At 37.0% G+C, this 23,347-nt stretch overlaps 1 protein-coding gene across 1 annotated transcript in view; it reads left to right on the top strand.

Moving 5' to 3' along the window:
* LOC109841622 (bifunctional levopimaradiene synthase, chloroplastic-like) overlaps positions 1–20,875 on the top strand; it is a 38,818-nt gene extending 17,943 nt beyond the window's left edge. Inside the window, exons 4-14 of the mRNA XM_020410575.1 lie at positions 17,228–17,411; positions 17,492–17,709; positions 17,815–17,938; positions 18,073–18,185; positions 18,257–18,486; positions 18,546–18,658; positions 18,742–18,840; positions 18,931–19,146; positions 19,464–19,602; positions 19,677–19,910; positions 20,493–20,875. Coding sequence (XP_020266164.1) covers positions 17,228–17,411; positions 17,492–17,709; positions 17,815–17,938; positions 18,073–18,185; positions 18,257–18,486; positions 18,546–18,658; positions 18,742–18,840; positions 18,931–19,146; positions 19,464–19,602; positions 19,677–19,910; positions 20,493–20,774 — 1,952 coding nt within the window. The 3' untranslated portion in view covers positions 20,775–20,875. The remainder of the gene's footprint in view (positions 1–17,227; positions 17,412–17,491; positions 17,710–17,814; positions 17,939–18,072; positions 18,186–18,256; positions 18,487–18,545; positions 18,659–18,741; positions 18,841–18,930; positions 19,147–19,463; positions 19,603–19,676; positions 19,911–20,492) is intronic.

Raw genomic sequence — 23,347 nt, 5'->3', positions numbered from 1 at the left:
TATTGCTCCTACCGCTGCTGTTCCTTGACATCTGGCTTTTGCTTCTGGGCCTAAGGTTGCGTCTGCCTCAAGCTTCAAGCCAGCTTCATGTCAAGCCTTTGAGAGCTCTACGTATTTGTTCCTTTTTTCTTCTCTTTTTTCTTTTCCAATGTAAGTATTAATGTAAATATTTTGATATATGAATAAAAGTTATGTCTGTCCATTCGATCTGTGTACTTTTTTTGTCTGTTTATGTTTATATGCAGTTTACCTCATTTTGAGATTCGTAATTGAGATGAGTCGGCTTTATGCCTTGGTTTTATTCCAAGGAGATACTAAAGTCTTATGTTGAAATGAATCGAGTTGACGTCGTGCCTTGGTTTTATCCCGACAGGGTACCAAGGTCTTTAGAGTCAGAGTCGACCGATTTGATGGTGTGTCTTGGTTTTATCCTAAAAATGTACCAAGGTCTTTCGAGTCAGAATTGACTAAGTTGATGGAGTGCCTTGCTTTTATCTCGAGAGGGTACCAAGATCTTTCGAGTTGGAGTCGATCGAGTTGATGGCGTGCCTTAGTTTAATCCCGAAAGGATACCAAGGTCTTTGAATCGGACCTTGGGCATCTGCGAGGTCTTAAAGCACTATATAAGTATAACTCAATAAATTTTGTAAAAGAATATTTATATTCATACGAGAATCTTACAGTCTAATATGTCTTGAGATGTTCTATATTCCAAGGGTGTTGCAAGACTCTTCAATATGAGCTTTGCAATCAATAAGTGTCAGGATGCACTTCTTCAAAAATTGTATATGGTCCTTCCTAGATGGCGGAAAATTTGCTGTGCTTGGTGTCTCTGTCGAAGATTGCTCTTCGAAGGATGAGATCGCCAATGCTGAATATTCAGGACCAGATCTCACTGTTATAGTGTCAGGGGATACGCTGTTGATTGATGACTTGAGTCTTGAGGGATTTTGTAGGAACTTAATCCATAAGATCGAGTTCAACTCAAAGCCCAGTCAAATTCAAGCCCTCGTCGAAGTGCTGTAGGCGGATGGTTGGCAAACCGACTTCTTCTGGAATTATTGCTTCAGCTCCATATGCTAGTTTGAATGGAGTCTCCCTTGTGGAATTTTTGTGCGTGGTGCGGTAAGACCACAAATTTCCCGATAATTCTTCGACCCAGTTTTCAATTGCCTTATCCACATTCTTCTTCAAGGCTTAGAGTATGCACTTGTTGGCTACCTCAGCAAGTCAATTGCATTTAGGTTTGCCACTGAGGTGAATTTGAGCTTTATCTTCCATTCTTCACAAAAACTCTGGAAACTCTTTTGTCGAATTGGGTGTCATTGCCGATGACAAATGAGATGGGGACTCCAAATTTGCAGACGATGAATTTTTATACAAAATTGGTGGTATTGCTCTTACCAATTTTGGCTAATGGTTTGACTTCTATCCATTTCGTGAAGTAGTCAATGATAACAATTAGGAATTTTCATTATCCAGGAGCTATGGGGAGAGGTCCCAATAGGTCCAATCCCCATTGAGCAAAGGGAATTGGGCTTATAAGGAGAGTGAGCTCCGTTGTTGAAGAATCTAATCTGATTTTATGCCAATTAAAACTAATTCAAATATTATTCTTACAAGATAGATATACAATATGATATGAGCAAGAATATGCAATATGAACAAAGGGAAATATCCTAGCAATGAGATATACTATGAGATATATGCGAGGATATGCAACTTAACACAAGGGTGAAATAAACATAAACAAAACAAGAGTGATAGTGTGCAAATAAACAATGCAAACACACAATATGATCACGGAGTTCGGACCTTTCGTCCTACGTCTCCGCTCCCCACTCCCGGGGAGAAATTCACTATCACAACCGGGTTTTCTACGCTTACCCGAATAACATTTACACCTCACAATGTTGGTTTTCAAAGCTCACCGATCAACGTCCACACCTCACACTCGGTTTTCTAATTCACCGAAAACTTCACAATTCACACTCTCACAATGTCGGTTTTCAACGCTCATCGATCAACGTCTACACCTCACAGTCGGTTTTCTAGCTCACCAAAAACTTTACAATCTCATAATATAACAAATGATTGTTCTCAAATATGGATGAGAACACAATGAAGCTCACTCTTAATTGTTACAACTCCCCACAACCTAATTATACAATGTATGCAAATACAATAAGCTCAATGGTTGTGTGTGTAAGCAAAGAGATTAAACAAATCTAAACTCAATATAAAACTAGCTTTAATAAAATGATAATCAAACAAATAGATATAAAGCTAGAAAAGGAGTTTAGAAAAATTCTCAATAGGTCAAGAGATCGAGGGAGAGTAGTTGGATGCTCAAACACCAATAGACGATCTCCTCAAGCTTTTGTGAAATTGATTTCACAAACTCAAACTCTTAAGTGCTTAAAAGCTTCTTAAACAAATTTAAACAACACTTAAACCCTTATTAAAACTTTGTTAAAACATTTCTTGGATGGTTATAAGTGTTGAGGGATGATGGGTATTTATAAGAACTCAAGACAACAACCCAAAGCGAAAGAAAAGCCCAAAAAACGAGGCAAATCCCCAAAAAATCGGAACCAGGGAAAATAGAGCCGTATGCTACAGTAACTTTCACGGTCGACCGTGGTACTGTAGTGGTCGACCTTGGGAGCTGTAGCAGTCAAGCAGATCTGATTTTTCTGCGTCTCTGGCTTTGTAAAATTAATAAAAAATAGTAAATCAATTCCAAAAATCATGAAATTTTGAGGGAAGGTTCTAGACATGAAGCTAAACATATCAGAGAACGAATTTCTGAAATATCACTTCCCAGTTGAGAGAAATAAATGTTTGAACACAGATATACAGTTTCTGAAAAAACTGCAGAAAATACGGTTTTGTAAATTCAATTGAAAATAACAAAACAACTCCAAAAATAGTAAAACTTGGGAAAATGTTTGTATATATGATGTTAAACATGTAAACGAAGAAATGTTTTAAATCGCATTTCCCAATTATGAAAACGCATCAGTTTGCAAAAACATGCACGAACATGTGCACGAACATGAGCTAATTAAAAACTTGATTTTTAAATTCAAATAAACATAACAAATTAATTCCAAAATTGATAAAACTTTGGAAAACATTTATAAACATGAAATTGAACATGTTAGAAAAAGAATTTCTTAAATTGAGTTTTCCATTTGTGAAAACTCATGTATTTTGCAAGTGTGTCCAAAACATAAAAATGTGATATACATAAAATTTGATGTTTTGACATAAACAATGTTTTGAAACCCTATGAAATAATTTTATAGACTTAATAAAATATGTATACAATAATTGTTAAGTCCATAAACCAAAACTTGTGTATATATATAACTATATATATAAAAACCAAAATGTGTGTGTGTATATATGATTGAGCTTAAAGTACTAACACACATAATATAAAACCTAAACTAAATATACCCAAGCTTGATTGATCTTCGATGTAGCTCAACTTGGTACACTTGCGGATGAAGCTAGAACTTGAATCTTCAATTTGAATTGCATAGGCTTCACTCCACAATTCCACCAACCTCCATTGGATATGATCGTGAATGCGCAATTCCATTCATCCTCTAACGCGTTGTTTGTCTACAATAAATAGAAAACCACAAATACTAGACAAACAACATTAGTAGTAAGTTGTTTGTTAAACATCATCAAAACAAAGAGGCCAACACATGGGACGTTTGAGAAGAACTGGCATGTCTTGCATATGGAGATGAGTCTTTTGGACTCGGCTAGTGTAACGTCCTTAGTTTCACACAATGCTACAGTCCAAGGTGAACCCAATGATCTCAAACTTGCTTTGTACCCAATACTGTACAATAACATGTTTCATCATCACAGTAATATCTCTCTAGTGGAATCAAATAAAAACAGTGCATGTACAACCAGATATAAGAAAGGTAAGAATATAAGGGACATAATGAGGAGAAGATATATCATAAATAATTGAAATCATGTTCCAACAATATTAATAGCAAGTCTCAACTGAAGAAAAAGATATACATCCAATAAACTAAAATAGGAGTAAATAATCTCAAATACAAGAGTCAGCTTAAAAGTACTTAGGCTCTCAGCCTTCGAAATAAAATACAAGTCTATAAATCAACTAAACAACTGCTAGTCTAATGTGGAGCATAAGTTGAATATCAAGAAATGATGGTGGCCATGCAGAAACTTCGTCGACCTACGGCTCTCCTTAATTCTGATTTGCTGCCTGAAAAAAAGGAAAATCAACAGCGTCAGAGCGCTAGCAAGAACATCTCCATCCATCCCCAGGGGAAGAGCTACTACGTATGATGGAGGCTCTACCTAAAATATGCATAGTCTACCTAATTCATTTACCCTATACTAAATGAGGTTAATATTTAGAAATCCACACCACGAGACTGGTATGTCGATCGAAATAATCCAAACAAGGAAACCATCATATATATACCACGTGTCTCAAATTATGAATCGCTAAATATCAACTCCAGGCTAAGAATAAATAATAAAGAAATACATTACAAAAATACCATCCCAAATAACGTCATAAATGTCAAACCAAATACCTCGTGTTACCCTTGGGTAGATGATACAGATACGAGTACATAATCCGGTATAACCCACAATACAATATACCCCGTCGCCATATAACTCAACAGCGAACCATGTCCATAACTAACTCCCGCTTAAGCCTCAAGCTGTCAAAAGTTTCATAGTACTATCTCTTGCAAAGTTCTATAGCTCATCGCATTATTTTGCGAAACGGACTAACTGTTCAGGCATCCTAAGAAAATACGACTCACTAGCCTCATCACATCACCATGCGAAATGGACTACCTCCTCGGGCATCCTACAAGTACGGCTCATTAGCCTCATCGTATCACCATGCGAAACGGACTACTTATTCAGGTATCCTACAAATACGACTCACTAGTCTCATCGCATCACCATACGGAGCGGACTACCTATTCAGGTATCCTGCAAATGTGGCTCACTAGCCTCCTTCAATGGTATACCGACGCACTACCCTAAGCAGTATTGAGCTGTGCTCATCAACGATATCCATACATACACATATACTATTCTAACTAATCGTCTCCCAGTCATGGTCAAAATAATACGTAAAATTATCCTCCCTCGAAGATCTGTGTGTGCTAAAACTCCATACGTGTACATCCATGGTCGCGCGTGTGCACGTACGGCTTGAACCTCATGTTCACAACTGGACAAGCGTAAAAAAAAACCTTCATCAGCAATTTAACATGTCGGTCGACTGCCCTTGAGCATCGGTCGACCAACGACGAACGTGCACAACATGTACAACACTACAATCCACTATCGGTCGACCGATAACAGGAGTTGGTTGACCGAACAGAAAGAAAGATTCAAACCTGATAGTCTATCGGTCGACTGATCTTTCTGATCAGTCGACCGACCAGGAATATGTCGAAGACCTGTAAATCACTATCGGTCGACTGATCAACGTGATCGGTCGACCGATGTGCACTGATATGGGATATTTACAAGTTTTTGTGTTTTGTAACTTTTCTCAAAATCGAATTTTGTAAGCATGTAAAACAAAATATGATTAAACTTTCGTAATTACTTAACAATAGATTAGCCTAAACATGATCATATCACTTAGGTTCATAATTCGAGGGTTTAAACATCCTAATCATCAAGACTCTCAATTAATTTGATAAATTAGGGTTAACTATTTAAATTCATAAATTAACAATTAATCTAAAAACTAATGATAACGATCACACATTCTTGTTGATTTGTGATTAAATCTACAGATCTTTTCATTGGGTTAAGTTCTAATCATCAAATCTAAGATTTACTCATCAAAATATTAAGATCTAAGCATCATATTTAAATATTTCACATCAAATTTAAATTCTACGTATTAAAGATCTAAAATTTTATAGGGATGAGTTTGGAGGAAGGTGTTCTTGCCTTTGATTTCGTTTTGATCTCTCTCTATGGAAGAAACGCGATCCTCCTTTACCAAACGTCGTAGATCTCACCCTCTTCTCGGTATTTGCTTCTCAAAGCTCTGCCAAACTCACAATCTAGGGTTAGAGTTTAGAGAGAGGATGGCTGCTGCTAGGGTTCAGAGATTAAGATCAAAGAGAGAAAATTTTTGTGAAAGCATGTATATATATACTTATATGCAATTGGGTTAAAACCCGGCCCGAAACTAAAGCACATAATTCGTGCTCATCAGTCGACTTGTTGTGAAAATCGATCGACCAATAACTACACATCAGTCGACCGATAACTACACATCAGTCAACTGGTCATTCCCATCGGTCGACCGACCAGAAGAAAAATCCAACTTACAGGTTTTGATATATTTTGTACATGATACTCACATATATGTATGTATTCGATCTCAAATCAATTTCAAACATGCTAATTCATCCCAAAATAGTTTCAAACATGATAAAGCTCATATTTTATCATTTTAAAATAATATTTCAAAAACTTACGGGGTTTTACAACTAGGATGGTAGGCCAATTTAACCTTGGCGAATCACTTTTTGAGCAAGAGTTCTGGCCCCTAGGTGATTCCCGCAAGTTTCCTCATGAATTTCTCTCAAAACATAACTTGCTTCTGCTGGTTAGAGATATCAGAGTTAGGGCTCTACACTACTACTAGAGTATGACATTCAATAAAGTTGGTTATCGAGTATAAGGTATCTTCAAGCATTTCTTTGTAAACTTCTCTCTTCAGTAGCATTCTTGAGTGAGGTCCCCCTGTTAGATACTAGATAAGTGGATCCATCTAAGAGGGTTACGTAGAGGTCTCGGTCTGCATGGTTGAGTCTATTGAGGCTTCCATGATGTTAGGGGGTGATTAGGGTCTTATGCTAATCTAATCCGATTTTATGCCAATTAAAACTTACTAAAGAATTATTCTAAAGAATTATTCTTGCAAGATAGATATACAATATGTTATGAGCAAGAATATACAATATGAACAAAGAGATATATCCTAGCAAATATGTATATGACGAAATATATGCAAGGATATATAAATTAACACAAGGGTAAACAATCTAAATTAAAGATACAATTGTGATAATATAAATATGCAAACACATAATATGATCACGGAGTTCGGACCATCCGTCCTATGTCTCCGCTCCCCACTCCCGGGGAGAAATCCACTATCACAACCGGGTTTTCTACGCTCACCTGAATAACGTTTACACCACACAATACGATTTTCTAGCTAACCGAAAACTTTACAATCCACACTCTTGTAAGCCCACTTTACACCCTCACAAGTGTTGGTCTCTAGCCCGTGTCTCCCTTAAGTGTTAGGAATTACAACCTACCTCTAGGCATTACCACCTACTGCACTCCTCTTGGGACGACCTCGTCTCTCACCACACACTCCTCTCAGTGTACAAGTGTATTACAAAGTGAATCCTCACAAATTAAGCTTACAACAAATTAATGTTCTCTAAATAAGGCGAGAACTCAATTAGGAACAACTCTTAGTCACAAACCCACAACCCCAAATTATACTATGAATGTAAATACAACAAGCTCAATAGGTCAAATTATACTATGAATGTAAATACAACAAGCTCAATAGGTTGTGTGTGAACAAAGAGATATAAATCAAAACTAAACTCAATATAGTTCTAGCTTAATAACAATGATAATCAAATATATAAAAGAACTAGAAATAGAGTTTAGAAAACTTCTTAATAGATCAAGAGCGGAGGGATGTAGATTGAAGCTCAAACAAGACTGATTATCTCCCCAAGCTCTTGTGAAATTCTCTTCACAAACAAACTCTTAAACACTCTTTTAAACAAACTCAAAACAAGCTTAAACCCTTGTTAAACTCTTTTAAAACATTCTCTTAGATTGGTTATGAAAGATGAGAGCAAGGGGGTATTTATACCCACTCAAAACTTCAGCAAAAACCCCAAGAGAATGAGCAAAAAACCCCACAAAAATAACTGCTAGAAATAGCTATTGGAAGCCAACGGTAACTTTGGTGGTCACGCGGTCGACTGCGGAATTCACGCGGTCGACCGCGAGCAGAAAAAAAATAGAGGAACGGCTCTGGATTCATCCGGTCGATTGCACTGTAGCACGGTCGACCGCACTGTAGCGCAGTCGACTGTAGCGGTCGACCGTGAAAATTGACAGTTTCTGAAATCTGGAAATCTGCGTATCTGGCTTTGTAAAATCAATTAAAAATAGTAAATCAACTCCAAAAATCATGAAATTTTGAGGTAAGGTTTTAGACATGTAAATAAACATGTTAGAGAAAGAATTTATGAAATATCATTTCCTAGTTGAGAGAAATAAATGTTTGACCACAGATATACAGTTTCTGAAAAAACTGCTAAAAACTCGGTTTTGTAAATTCAATTAAAAATAACAAAACAACTCCAAAATTAGTAAAACTTGAGGAAATGTTTGTATATATGATGATAAAAATGTAAACAAAGAAATTTTTCAAATCACATTTCCCAATTTTGAAAACGCATCTGTTTTGCAAAAACATGCACGAACATGTGCACGAATATGAACTTATTTAAAACTTGATTTTGTAAATTCAATTAAACATAACAAATTTATTAAAAAATTGATAAAACTTTGGAAAATATTTATAAACATGAAATTGAACATGTTAGAAAAAGAATTTCTCAAATTGAATTTTTCATTTGTGAAAACTCGTGTATTTCAAAACTTGTAAATACATGTGTACATAAACTTCTTGATTTTTGACTATTGAGTTAAAAAATATTTTGAAACCTTATTAAATAATTTTATAGACTTAATGAAATATGTATACAATGATTGTTAAGTCCATAAACCAATAACTCAATATTTTGTCAAAATTACTCAGAATCAAGAATTGTGTATATGTGATATTGAGCTCACACAAGTATAAACGCTAAACTAATTTACCCAAGCTTGATTGGTCTTCAATATGCTTGACTTGGTAAACTCGCGGATGAAGCTTGAACTTAAATCTTTAACTTGAATTGCATTGCTTCACTCCACAATTCCGCCAACCTCCATTGGATATGATCGTGAATGTGCAATTCCATCCATCCTTGTTCATAAGGGAAATTTTTATATTTTGGAGCAACATTTATGTCATAGTCTAAACTAGGTGCACCGTGCATATCCATAAAATATATGCAAGAAAAATATATAATATCAAAACAAGATTAGTAACAATATTAAAGCTTGGACCGTTAACTCAAGGCGGTTAAACCTTAAATCAAAGAGCACCAAGCTCAGATACCAATTGAAAGCCGGGGGGGGGGGGGGGGGGTGAATAGGGTGAATGCTAATCTAATTCGATATTAATGCCAATTAAAACTTATTAATAAATATATCCTAGCAAGATAGATATTCGATTGAATTAAATTAAGGATATATATGCAAAGGGAAAATAAACAAGAAATGATATCAACAAATAGTGGACACAATGAGCAAATCAAACACAATAATATGATCACGGAGTTCGATCCTTCCGACCTACGTCTCCGCTCCCCACTCTTGGGGAGAATCCACTATCACGACGTGTTTTCAACGTTCATCCAAAACGTTCACAATCGGTTTTCAACGCTCACCGATAAATGTTTACAACACACACAATATAAATACACACTATACCCTCTAAGTGTTGGCCTAGCCCGTGTCGCCTTCCTCAAGTGTTTGGAATTATAACCTCTCACTAGGCTTTGCTACTGACCTCATTCATCTTGGAACCGACCCTGTATCTCACCACACACTCCTCTTGGTGTATAAGTATATTACAAAGTGATACTCACAAATAAAGCTTAAATACAATAATTTGTTCTCTAATAATGAATGAGAACACAATGAAGCTCACTCTCACTCAATCACTCACCATAACCCAACAATATATTGTATGAAAAATATTAAAAGCTCAATAGGGATGTGAGTGATAAATGAGAAAAATAAAATTCTAACGCAAATCATTCTAGAAAAAATATGAAAATGAAAATTAATTAATAAATAAGATAGATACAAGAGTTAGAAATCTTTTCTATAAACACAAGGAGCTGTAGAAATGATGATGAGGAAGAATTCCTCAATTAAACACAAAAGCCTCCTCCTTGTGAAAAACTTCTCTTTTAAAACAAAACTTGAAACAAGGCTTAAACACCTCTTAAACTCTTGCAAAACTTGATAAAACAATTTTCTTAGTTAGTTGAAGAGTTAAATGCAATGGGGTATTTATAACAACTCAAAACATCAGCAAAAACCCAAGTAAAAAGACCAAAAACTCATAAGAAAAAAAAGTCTGGAGCTAGCCATTACTGTGCAACGGTAACTGCGGCGGTCGACCGCGAACTAGCCATTACTGTGCAACGGTAACTGTGGCGGTTGACCGTGGCGGCATGTCTGGTCGACTGCGAGAGCTTGAGAAACAGATTGGAGTCTGGGCTTTTGGCCGGTCGAGCACGACGATACATGCGATCGACCACAAGCTGATACATGGATTTTTCACGTTTAAAACTTGATTTTTTAAAATTGTAATAAAAATAACAAATGATATCCAAAAATAATGAAACTTTAGAAAAAGTTTATAAACATGAAAATAAACATGTTTGTAAAGAAATTTTTGGATTTGCAATTACCATTTGTGAAAAGTTATCATTTTGCAAAATGTGCACAAATACATGTATGAGGCAAAACTTGAAATTCAATTTTGGACATGTAATGTGTTGTGAAACTTTATGAAATGTTTTTATAAACATTATAAGCATAAATGTAATGTAAATATGATCAATAAACCAATAGTTCGTTTTGTATGAAAATCAAATAGTGTATGAGTTGTGTATAAATATTGAGCTTGAAATATATTCACACAATATATGCTACAAAACAACCAATATACCTAAGTGATTGCGAACATGGCTAGCTCTTGAATCGTTGACTCTTGATATATAGTTAACCTGTATAAAGAAACAACACAACCACTAGAAACAAATTAGTTGTAAATTGTTTGGAAAATCATCATCAAAACAAAAAGGCCAATACAATGGACTTGGGTGATCCTGAAGTCCTTGAAGTTACTCAAAACTTATTTGACCGCCTTCAGGTAAAAAATCATTCTCGAATCTTTGGCCACATAATCTCCCCTTACTTGGTAGACAACAAGTTGGGAGTCGGCCAAGATGTAGGTGAACTCAGCCTTGACTGCTAAGGTGACTTGAAGTCCATCTAGAAATGCTTCATACTTGACCTCGTCATTTGAGGCTAAGAATTCAAAAGCGATGGAGTGTTCGTGAGTGGACCCATCGGGGCCACATAGAACTACTCCAGTGCACTGTCCCCTTCTACCGAGGATCCGTCTACCTTTAGTAACCACTATAAGGCGAACTCGGGAAGATCATGCTCGGGAGTTCTATGCTTCCACGAAGTAGGCATCTTGGCTGTCTTGGACGTCGTGGTCTTAGGTAGAGGGGTTAGTATGAGTGGAGACAGCTCATCATTCGTTGCGGTCAACTCTATTAAGAAATAGACCAAGGCTTGGGCCTTTATGATCGTTTTGGCTTCACATTGCACATCATATTCGCTGAGCTTGACCGACCAATTGATCATTCTCTCCGTGGTTGCAGGATTGCCTAGTGCATTCTTTAGAGGCAAATTCATCCATACCATGATGAGCTTGAAAGTAGGGGCAAAGCCTCCTTAGCTATAATTATGAGAGTGAAGGAGGCCTTCTCGATGAGAGTGTAGTTGAGTTCGGCTGACCTCAAGATCTGGCTAACATAGTATACCGGTCTTTGTGCATTATCTTCCTCTTGGATTAGGATTGAGCTAATATCTTCTTTGGAGATGGACAAGTAGAGATACAATGTCTCTCCTTCTCTTGTTGGCTCAACAGTGACTTGGTGCTCAAATATCTTTTGAGGTCATTGAAAGCCCTAATGCACTTGGCCATCCGGCTAGTACCTTCCTTCAGCTCCTTACTTTCTTTCAATGTTTTGAAGAATGGGAGACTTCTCTATGCGGGTTTTGAAAGGAAGAGCCATAGTGCCACTATCTTGCCATTCAGTTTTTGTTCGTCATTCGTCATGTGGGATTCACGTAGCTGTTCTATGGCGGCTATCTTTTTTGGATTGATCTCAATGCCTTGCTAAGTAATCATGAACCCGAGGCATTTGCTTGATTTCACTCCAAAGACACACTTGGCTGGGTTAAGGTTCATTGAAAGTATTGCACGATGCTTTAATTGGTGCGGAAGTTTGGAAGAGAAGAAATACCCACTGGCGAGTTGGGAGAAAATTTGTGTATCCGAGGAAAGAGGTGGTTTGCGTATAAGGTAGGGAAATGAATTGAATAAAACATTGTTGGGTAAATGGTTATGGAGATTCACAACTGAAACAAATAAGATATGGAAAGATGTGATTATATGGAAACATGACATGGAAGAAGCTATCTGGTGACTGAAAAAAACCAAGGGGTCCATTTGGTTGCGGATGCTGGAAAGCTATTTTAGTAGAGGATACTAGTACAAAATAGGGTTGCCCCAACGGTTGTAAACGTTAGGGCAAATCATGACCCCAACGGTTAGGACCGTTGGTGCTAAAAAAGGATGTTAGGGAAAATTGCGTTGGGGCTAAGTCAGTCCCAACGGTTGCTAAACTTGCACCAACGGTTCTAACCGTTGGGACAAAATATTTGCCCCAACGGTTGTAACAGTTGGGGCAAATATTAGCCCCAACGGTTAGAACTGTTGGGGCTAATATTTGCCCCAATGGTTACAATAGTTGGGTTTGTTAGATAAATTAAAAAAAAGGAAAATCAGCCAAAAATATTATGCACAAATTTCCAGTTCTTGCCTACTGCTAAAAACACTTGAATAGCTTGTTTGTTTGGCTTTGCCTACTGCTGAAAAAAAACATATATAAGAGGTACATAATAAAATCAAGAAAGAAAAAAAAAACACTCAGCTCTTGCCTACTGCTGTAATAAAAAAGAAACGAGGAGAAGTAACAAGACTTACTTCCAGACAATACAATCAATAGCAGCTTTATATTTGGTTTTGCCTGATGTCACTTGGAAACTTGTCTTTGCTGTTTGTTTTGGTACTTGAACCTTCATCGCAACTCCCAGTGCAAACATTTTAGCACCAAAGACACTCTTTACCTATAAAGTTACAAAATAAGATCAAATTGAAAATATAAATAGAGAAACTGGTATCAACTGAAGAATAAATTAGCTCTTAGCAAAATAACAAATTAAAAAAATATGTCAGCATGAAATCACCATGACAGCCAGAAATAAATATCAAATTTAAAAGAAATCAGGGTTATCCTAATTTTAATCTAGGCATTTGACCAGAAAAAAAAGCAGCGGTAGAATGTTAAATCATCCATATGCATGTTTCTCTAGCAGGACAAATAGAGACGCAAACCACATGTTAAATCATTAGTATCATGGAAGGTTCATGCTTCATAAAATTATATGTGAAGAGTAGTGTTATCTGTAATTTATCCTTCTAAAAATGACAATACAGGTGAGCTAGGTGCCACTAAATTAGTTGAGGGGTGCTAGTTAAATGTCGTTAGTTGCTTTGTTGCTAGTAAAATGAGTGGTTAGATCAATTTGGTTAGCCCTAATCAAAATATACAAATCTAAGTAAATCTAGTTGTTTCAACTTCTATGCATTAATGTCAAGCCATGTAACATGTAAGCAGGGTGAGATGATATTCCAATATTCAATTTCTCATCTTTGTTAAGTGAACTATTCCAACTTACATTAATAGAGAATTGCCATGAACAGTTTTTTCAAATTGTCAACTGAACTAATCTATATTAAATTTAATTAAACCAGCTAGTCTAGTTATTCTTATTCTTCTGCAAATGGAACTTAGTAGAACAAAAAAACTAAAAGGCCAATTTTTCACCTCAACAGTAACGGGAGCCAAACACTATACACTAAGCATTCCACTCGAAGTTATGCAGTCAACCTCACTTAAATACTCAATCTCATTACTCCAAAAATGGCCCAACTCTTCATACTTCATAGTTTGTATTTCTATGCCATATATTTTTCTGTAGAAATTCAAAACAAATTATGCCTTGGTTACAAAATGTGCGCTAAAGTCCAACATAACACGAACAAACTAAGTGAACCAATTCAATATACTGATAGCATGCCTATAGAGGTTGCATTTTGCATCAAAGTTTATTTCAAGCCACTACAATCATCACCCATGAGACTTATAACCTTAGCATACTATTCCATTGGTTCATCAGTAACTGCTACTAATGGAAATTAATAAGCTAGTAAACCATACAATCCAAGTCAAATAGTCACATATATTTTCTCAAAAATGACAATTGCAATTTATGCAACAAGTTATAGCTATATACAGTTACCACCAAAATGCATCAAGTCGACCAATTCTATTTGACTAAAACTTCATATATAAGGGGTGAAAAGCCACATTAACCAGTTTCTTGCCACAACAACCAGGATGTGTAATTTGCTTTCTAAGAAACCTAACTTAGTAGAATATAATGTTTCTCTTATCATGATTAGCCAATAAATTGTTAGCCATTAATGAAAAGCAGGTTACAGATTAGTAGGCTCTTAGCAGAAGACGTCTCTCCACATTTTTGGAACATTTTTGGATGCTAGCAATCGCATTGGCTATCACAAAGTACCCGCAACATTTTTGGAAAAAACTATGAGAAAGTTGAGGTCTCTATGACATGGAATTATCTAATCACTTGTGCAACAAGAGGAAAAAAAATCATTTGTCTAAACTTAAAAAGAGTTCTATTTAATATGCATTGCATATTACTTATAAGCAAGTTAAAAATAACAAATATTAGTCTGATCTCTTACTACATAAACGAACTGTAAGAGGTTGTCTTAACAACATTGATGCGTGATATTATCAATTAGTCATCAGTCAACTTAAACTAATGGTAACCTTTGATAATACACTGAATCAAGAGTTCCTCTTTCTTAAAAGCTTTGCACAAGGAACTTACACAAAGGCAGGGGTCTGGTTGAACTTGGCAATGAGAGTTTGATAGAAAGGGGTGGTGCCCACAATGGCGACGACGGTGGTCTTGGTCTGCTTGTTGAGACCCATACACGACTATGCGCAAGACCAACCTCCCAATGCGACAATAAACTGCACAAATCAACTCTTGTTACATGCTTAGCTTACAAATACGGCATTCAAGTGACCTACAATTTCATTCTTAAGGTATAGACAAGATTGATGGCTGCCAAAGTCCAAATGGATAACAATAAAGAGTGAACATACCATTTATGCCGATCTTTATTTTCCCACCACTCGATGATCCTAAACAACAAAATAAAGTCAAATAGCAGTAAAGCTCTTACGCCAAATAAGGGAAACAAATAAGGGAAATAGACTCACATACCTTCCAATGTAGAGGAGGACAAACAGCAGCAACGACGGAGGAGTAGCGAGCAAAGCCGGCCGAAAAGCAGCTGCAAGAGGAGGAAAAGGCTAAAGTGGTGATTAGGTTTTTGAGGGAAAAGGAAGGTGGATCAAGTTAGAGAGATCGAACATTTTTGGGGGAAAATAAAATTTGGGGGTGGGGCAGGCTCCCTCCGATTTTTTGTGGGGAAAACCGCATCACCCCAACGGGGGAAACCGTTGGTGCTGATAAAACTAGCCCCAACGGTTCCTACCACCCGTTGGGGCTGCCCTTATTTGTACTAGTGGGAGAATAATTTAAGTTTGCTACGTTCTAAGTAGGGAGGGGTAGGAACACTAGTTTTTGGGGGCAAATTGGAGTAGCAACAGTGTATTTGCAGAAAATTTCTCATGTAATTTTGAAGTTGCGGATGATAAGAAAGCTCTTGTCGCTGATTTGTACCAAATAGAGAACGGGGTGATAAGTTGGAATACAACTTTACAAAGATGATTAAGAGGCCAAGCAGAGGATGATGTTAGTATATTGCTTGAACAAATTCATAAAAGCAATATAAAAGGGGTGGGAGACGATAAAATTGTGTGCAGCTTAAATCGTAATGAATTTTTTTCTATTGGTTCCTATTTTGATGGTCTAAACCATACCATTGAGGGGAGTTTTCCAACACTTTCTTAAAATGCCGACCGTGTTTGCCTACAATCATGAAAAAAAATCTTGTTTGATTGGAGGTGTTCTTATGCTAGGAAAAAGAGAAATAAGTTGCGGAAAGCTATTCCAGCTATGACTATGTGGTGTTTATGGTGGGAGAGAAATAACGAAATATTTAGAAATGAGAACAAGTCATTAAGAAATTGGCTGAGAACGTGATTGCATTACTGTTAGATTGGTGGAGGATCCATGGGGAGGAAGGTGGAGCAATTGTGACATCTCTTTCTGATGATTTGGATTTTCGACTTAAAGCTTGAAGGATGTTGACCGGTGTTTGTGTGAGATTTAGTTTTTAGCCTTTTTTCCCCTTGTATTTACACTATCTTGTTGTACTTAAATATGCAGCCTTAATAATGCATTTATTTACTTCTCAATAAAAAAAAAACCAAAATTTCAAATCAGAGTTCATATGTTTAACATACCTGAAAAGGTAGATTTGGATCTATAGGCCGCCAAAATTGATCTTGTATGCATTACGCTAAGGCTAGGGTCAAAATAACTTTAACTAATTGATTAACAAATATGTTTGCCTCGAAGCCTGTTACTTCTTAGCCAACTTCACTTGGATATTAAATCCAAGCGTCCAGATTATAGCAGTAACTTTTGTTACTTCTTACAACACATTTCACCCTTCTGCATTTTTTTGATACTCGACGGTCTGATCCCTAGATAAAAGTTCATCTGACATGCCACTCATCCTTTCTTAATCCATAGAACATATATTGTCTAACATCATCATGTATCGAAATGCTAAGACCATCTGTCAACCTGATGCCCTCCTCCTGCGTACCTATGGACATGGTAAATTTAAAAGATACCTGAAGATTGTCCTTTAAATCTTAAAACAGAAAATTATATTGATGACAGCGTTGACAGCTATATATACTCAGGCTCATAGTTAGATGCACTAATACTTTGCAAATTCACTTTAGGTGTTTTAGATCAAGTGCATTATGCACCTGCATGTTGACTAGTTAGACTAAAAATATAATTCTTCAGTGCAAAGGTCTAAAATATGGACTTTCAAATTCTCCAGGGCTCAAATTCTTGAGGGCTCAAGCTGAACATATTGGGAAGGAAACCACAAGCTTGAGGACGAGTGGCTTTGAGATAGTATTTCCTTCGATGCTCAACGAAGCCAAAGTTATTGGGTTTGACCTTCCTTATGGCATTCCTTGCTGGACAGAGATCTTTGCACTAAGAGAGAAGAAAATCAAGAGGTAATACAAATTAAGTACCTAAAGTCCTTAGTTTCAAGAATTCTACTGAATGTCATACCAATATCTCAAACATGTTTTAGGATCCCTGTGGAAATGATGCATTCGGTTCATACAACCATGTTGTACTCACTAGAAGCATTACAAGAAGTGGTGCAGTGGAAAAGGATTCTAAAGCTTCAATCCAGAGATGGGAGTTTCCTAAGTTCTCCCTCAGCCACAGCTGCTGCGTACATGAATAGTGGTGACGCTAAATGCCTAGAATTCTTGACTTACATAATAAGAAGATTTCAAGAATATGGTATTAATTGCACAAAATACACAAACAAGCCTACATTTATGACATCTATGCTAGCAAATGAAAAATCCATGTCAATCATTTGATCACCTCTTAAATGTTCATCAGCAGCACCATGCCAATATCCTTTTGACCTCCTAGAGCGCATCTGGGCAGTTGATACAATTCAAAGATTGGGAATTGATCACTACTTCAAGGATGAAATTTCTGACACTATCAACTATGTTCACATGTAAGCTCGATATATTTAAAAAAACTTGTATGCTATTGGGTTTATGAATGATGTCAAATTGTTGTAACATAAGCATGTGTATTTGTCATGTACATTATTTTAGAGAATAATTGTACGTTACTATTCTTTTGTAGGAATATTGGGGAAAAGGGTGTATCTTGGGGAAGAGACAATCCAATTCCTGATGTTGATGATACGTGCATGGCCCTCCGATTGGCAAGATTACATGGTCTCCCTGTATCCTCAGGTAGAATATATATATACTAATGCTGTGTCATCTTACATTTGCCAAGCAAACTCAATCATGTATTTCACCAGAGGTGCTCGAGAATTTTAAAGACGAGAATGGAGCCTTCATATGCTTCCCAGGAGAGACGCACAGAGGTATTTCAGATATGTTCAACTTATATCGATTCTCCCAGATTTCTTTTCCAGGAGAGGAGATACTAGAGGTGGCAAGGCCCATCATTGAGCAGTACCTACAGAAGTGTGTCGACAATAATCAAATGGATGACAAGTGGTCCTTGAAAAAGGCCTTAGATAAAGAGGTATGCTACTTTAATTTTCGGTTTTAGTTGGATTTCTCTCATCTCTTCACGTCCATCAGGTTGCACGAGCTTTAAGATATCCCTGGAATATGAGTCTTCAGAAACTTGAAGCTAGGGAGTATATAAACCATTATGGAGAAAATGATGTTTGGATTGCCAAGACTATTTATAGGTAACAAAATTTGCTGTTTTATTTAAACGGTTAATAAATGTATATAACATCTTATTATTAGTAATGATGCTTGGATATCTTAGGTTGTACAATGTTAATAATCCGAAGTACTTGGAACTTGCCAAGTTAGACTATAACAGGCTGCAACCTATGTACAAAAGAGAGATCAAATCTATTCTGAAGTGAGTTTCGTTCTCTTTAACCTCCATGTCAGTGTTCTGGAATGTATAGAAGTCTATATCCTATTTGCTTACTAGTTATTTTACAATTAGATGGTGGACTGGATGTGGACTGAATGATCCATTTGTTACTCGAGTACACCCAAAGGCGGCCCACTTAGCAATCGCAGCTACTCTATCTGATCCAGAATTTAAAGAGTGCCGGATAGCCTACATCAAATCCACTAGCATTGAAGATGTCCTTGAAGATCTATTTCACAAACATGATTCTATCAGCGACTTGAAATTATTGTCTCAAGCAGTTAAGCAGTAAGTATATCAACTGATTTTCTCTATGATTGACAAACACAATAATAAATATGAGTGCTGCTACGGGGACCCAAAATATGGGACCAAGGGAGGGGACAGGTGATGTGTCCCCTCCCTATTGCATAATGAGTTGGCATGAGTTGGCATGGCCAACTCATTATGCAATAGGGAGGGGATACCTCACCTGTCCCCTTCATTGGTCCCATATTTTGGGTCCTTAAATCATTTTCCAATAAATATTTATAGTGCAATGAAGCTAGTGAGGTATGAAGTAAGGAAGATATGCGACTGATCTGAAGAAGTGTTGATGCATGCAGATGGAATCCTTCACTAGTCAGTTCTCTTGGACTAAAAGTTAAGGTAATTTTCATGGGAATGTATGACACATTGAATGAATTGGCGATCCAAGCTAGCAATGCTCAAGGAAGGGATGTTTTTCCCCGCCTCCATGAACTAGTAAGTATTTTCATTTAAAATCCGATATGAACATAGATCCTTCTTGCAAACCTAATGCTTTGAGGATGTGGCAGAGAATGGGGCGAATTCAATACTACCTGAAGCATAGAGAGATAAGAGAAATAAAACATTTTGTTTCGTGGAACGAATATACTGAGAATGGCAAAAAGGATCATGGTGTTGCCATCAGACTACTTCCGGCAATGTTTCTCATGGGTGAGATTCTGCCAGATAATTTTCTGCAATCCAAGATGCACGAACAATTGTCATTGTACCTGAGACTGCTAACTGATGTGAGGAAATATGAGGTACTGGCAATTTGTACACCAATAAGCTTTACCCTACTAGTTATATGCAGTGATTTCGTGGGTAAATTAAAAAAAGAAACCCCCAAAAATCTTTGGGGGTGTTTCTCACACAACCTCCCTAACTTTGTTTCCCAATTAACCTCTAGAAAGTTTCTCAAAAATCCCAAAACAATCGATGCGTTACAAATAACCTCAAAACATTTAATTCCCCCCCCCCCCCCCCCCAAAAAAAAAAGTCTCTTGCAATTAGAAGACCTTATTATCTGCCCAATTTTGTTCTTCCTTATTTTTTGGGGTTCTTCTCCTTCTCTTCTCCTTAATTTTTTTTGGGCTTGGGTTTGGGGGTGGGTGGTGGGGGTGGGGTGTGGTGGGGGGGGGGGCGTGGGGAAATAAAAAGCTTTTGGTGTTATCGAGCTGAAGAATTTTGGAGGTTTTGTGGGAGAAGTTTGGGCCTTGGGGGTTTAGTGGGAAAAATAAACAAAGTTCAAGGGGGTTTGTGCGAAACGCCCAAACGTTTGGGGGCGTTTTATGAAACTTACCCTCATTTCTTCCCATATAATGCTGCCTTCTCTTTTGTTCCAGAATATGATGGGAGCAGAAACTACTTCCCCTATTCATTCTTATATAAATGAAGCCAACTGCACGGAGGAAGAAGCAATAAGCCATGTAAAGAAAATGACAGAGGATGCCTTCCATGAGTTATTAAAGGAGTATCTAAAGCCTAGAGATTATCCTCATTGCCGAAGGTTAATGTTTGAACATGGAAGAATAACTCGTTTTTTCCTGGGGGATAACATCAGTAGCCTACTTGCACAAAGAGAGAAAATTAATGATGATCTGGAGAGGTTACTTTCTCCAGTTTAATTTGGAAACTTGAGATTGGGAGAATCACTAACATTTAAATATATCTGTTATTGAGACTATCTTAACCTATGATCTCCTAAAAATCTGAGATTCTATGTACTTAGCATGTATAGTAATTGTTTTATTGAAAAGTACTAGTTAATGGTTTAAAAAAGAGCACGCCTAGGGTCCAAGTGGTACCTAGGCTGCCCGCCTAGGTCTTGGGAGCGCCTAGGGAAGGTAGACCGCTTACACGGGCTGCACAGCTTAGGTCTTGGTTGTGATTTCCTCTACTACAGTCTTCAGGTCCCCTAACCTCCTGCGAACTCATTATGCCGCCTTCACCAACTATGAACACCTCCTTTGACCTTTAGCAAACCTCCACTACTCAAACAAATAAAGAAATCTGCCTAGACACCAGTACGGTGCCTTAGCGCTCTCTATAAGATTGGCATATACTATCAATTATTGTAACTAAAATTAAAAAAAAAAAACTGCCTAAGCGCGTTAGGCATAGAGTCTGGTGCCTAGGCAACCTAGCACTTTATGTAACTTTGGTATTAGTGCAATCAGATTGTAATGCAGAGTCAGGGAAGGGATTAGCCCACTTTGGGTCTATTCCATGCAGCCTTACCTTAGTATCTTTACGGGGAGGTTGTTTCCACAGCTCCAACCCGTGATCTCCAGTTCATGGCAGCAACTCTTGCCTTTGTGCTAAGGTGCGTTTCTAGTGCAATCAAATTGTGGTAAGTGAGACTGAAATAATCAGACTTGAATTTACTAGATTCTGGTTTTGGAAAGGGAGGGGAGCCCCTACGTACCTTCCCTTCTTAATGTGGATGTGCCTAACCATGGGCGAGTTTTGCAGGTCCAGCATATTTGTATAGCTATACATGATCTATCTTTTCATTAATATATAATTATCTTTTAATTAATATTATAATGAACTTCAAATTGTTTATATTGCAGAGTGGTTAGCGCTAAAATTCTATATAGTTTTCCGAAAATTTGCACTTTAATTAATACATTATGTTATGCAAATGTGAGAAATTCACCCCGAATTTTTGCATGTCATATTCATAAGCTAATTTTAGAAGTTTGAAAAAAGGTTTGGGTAAAATTTAGAATTAGAATATATAGTAAACTAAGGCTATCCATGCAAATATGCATGATTTGGGGGTCATACATATAATTACATCACAACTCAGGATATCAAAATGTAACTAATCACAGGGTTTTCCCCCTTTTCCTAGGGGTGTCTTATTAGAATGAAATTAGAAATGAGTTCCTCAAGAAAATCCCGCGTATATTTGTCATCTATCTCTTGCACAAGCTCATACACGAAGATGTAACACAAACAAGGTACCGTAATTCTACCGACATAATCTTAAACATGTTCTTCAAATACCCATCATAAATCACAAATATACTTGCATCTTTAGATAGTTAATGGATTGTATGGGGTGGCAACTAAACCTAATGGTGATGTTCTGCAAACTGTAGCCCTAAATCTCTCCATCATATCCAAGTCCTCAGCATTCATTCCCTTTGGAAGATCCCAATTGAAGTGGTACAGCATATTACCAAGAGTCAGATCCACACAATAGCCAAACAACATGTAATCCTAGGGCAGATCCTTCTCCCATCACCAAAGGGTAGAAACTCAAAACTGAGCCCATTGAAGTCGATAACGTTAACATGCAACCTCTTAGGATAGAACATTTCAGGCTCCTTCCAGTATCGAGGGTCATGAGCTATCGCCCACATATTGACAATGTCTCGTGTACTAGCATGGACATTGTATCCTTGGACTTGACATGTTTGTAGACATTGTCGAGGTACCAAGAGAGAAAGTGGGGGATGAAGCCTCATGGTTTCTTTGATGACTAGCTTTAAAAAGTGAAGATCTTTATGATCTTTGTCTTCAATCATTGGCTCTCCTTTCAGTGTTCATCTCAGGCTGGACCTTTTATATGCACTCTGGGTGTTTCATTAGTTTTGATATTGCCATTCGATAACTATTGATTCTGGGACTGTGCTGTTAGAATATAGTTCAGACAATATCCCTTGTTTGAATAATAACATACTCTCATTTATTACTGATGATTGTTTAATATGATATATTTTAGGTATAAACAATATACAAAAGATACAAGACAAAACGATGCAAAAATCAACATTCATGTTGATTTTAGCCATGACACCATCATGATCACAAGGACACCATTGATGGTCATGAATGAATCAATGGATTACAATGCGCAATAAGAGAAAAATAGAATCATGAATCAGAACCGTCGATGGAGAATAGGGAACCGTATACCATCGATGGACTACAATGCACATTTGATGAATTTTAGAAATCAGATTTCAGCTCATGCATGGATTACGGGGTAACAATTGATGGTGCATAGGGGACCATTGATGGTTCATAGAAAACCATTCATGGTCGTGTTTAATTATCAATGGTGATAGAATATTTTGGCAGATTTGAACTTTTTAATCTCAACCGTTTGTCGACCTCTTTCATCTCTGACTTCTACTATAATTCATATATATCTTTCCTTTATTATCAAAGGCTATATAAGATAGAA

Source organism: Asparagus officinalis, chromosome 5 (genome assembly GCF_001876935.1).
Source record: "Asparagus officinalis chromosome 5, Aspof.V1, whole genome shotgun sequence".
Lineage (NCBI taxonomy): Eukaryota > Viridiplantae > Streptophyta > Magnoliopsida > Asparagales > Asparagaceae > Asparagus > Asparagus officinalis.
This window is presented reverse-complemented; position numbering and strand designations above follow the sequence as displayed.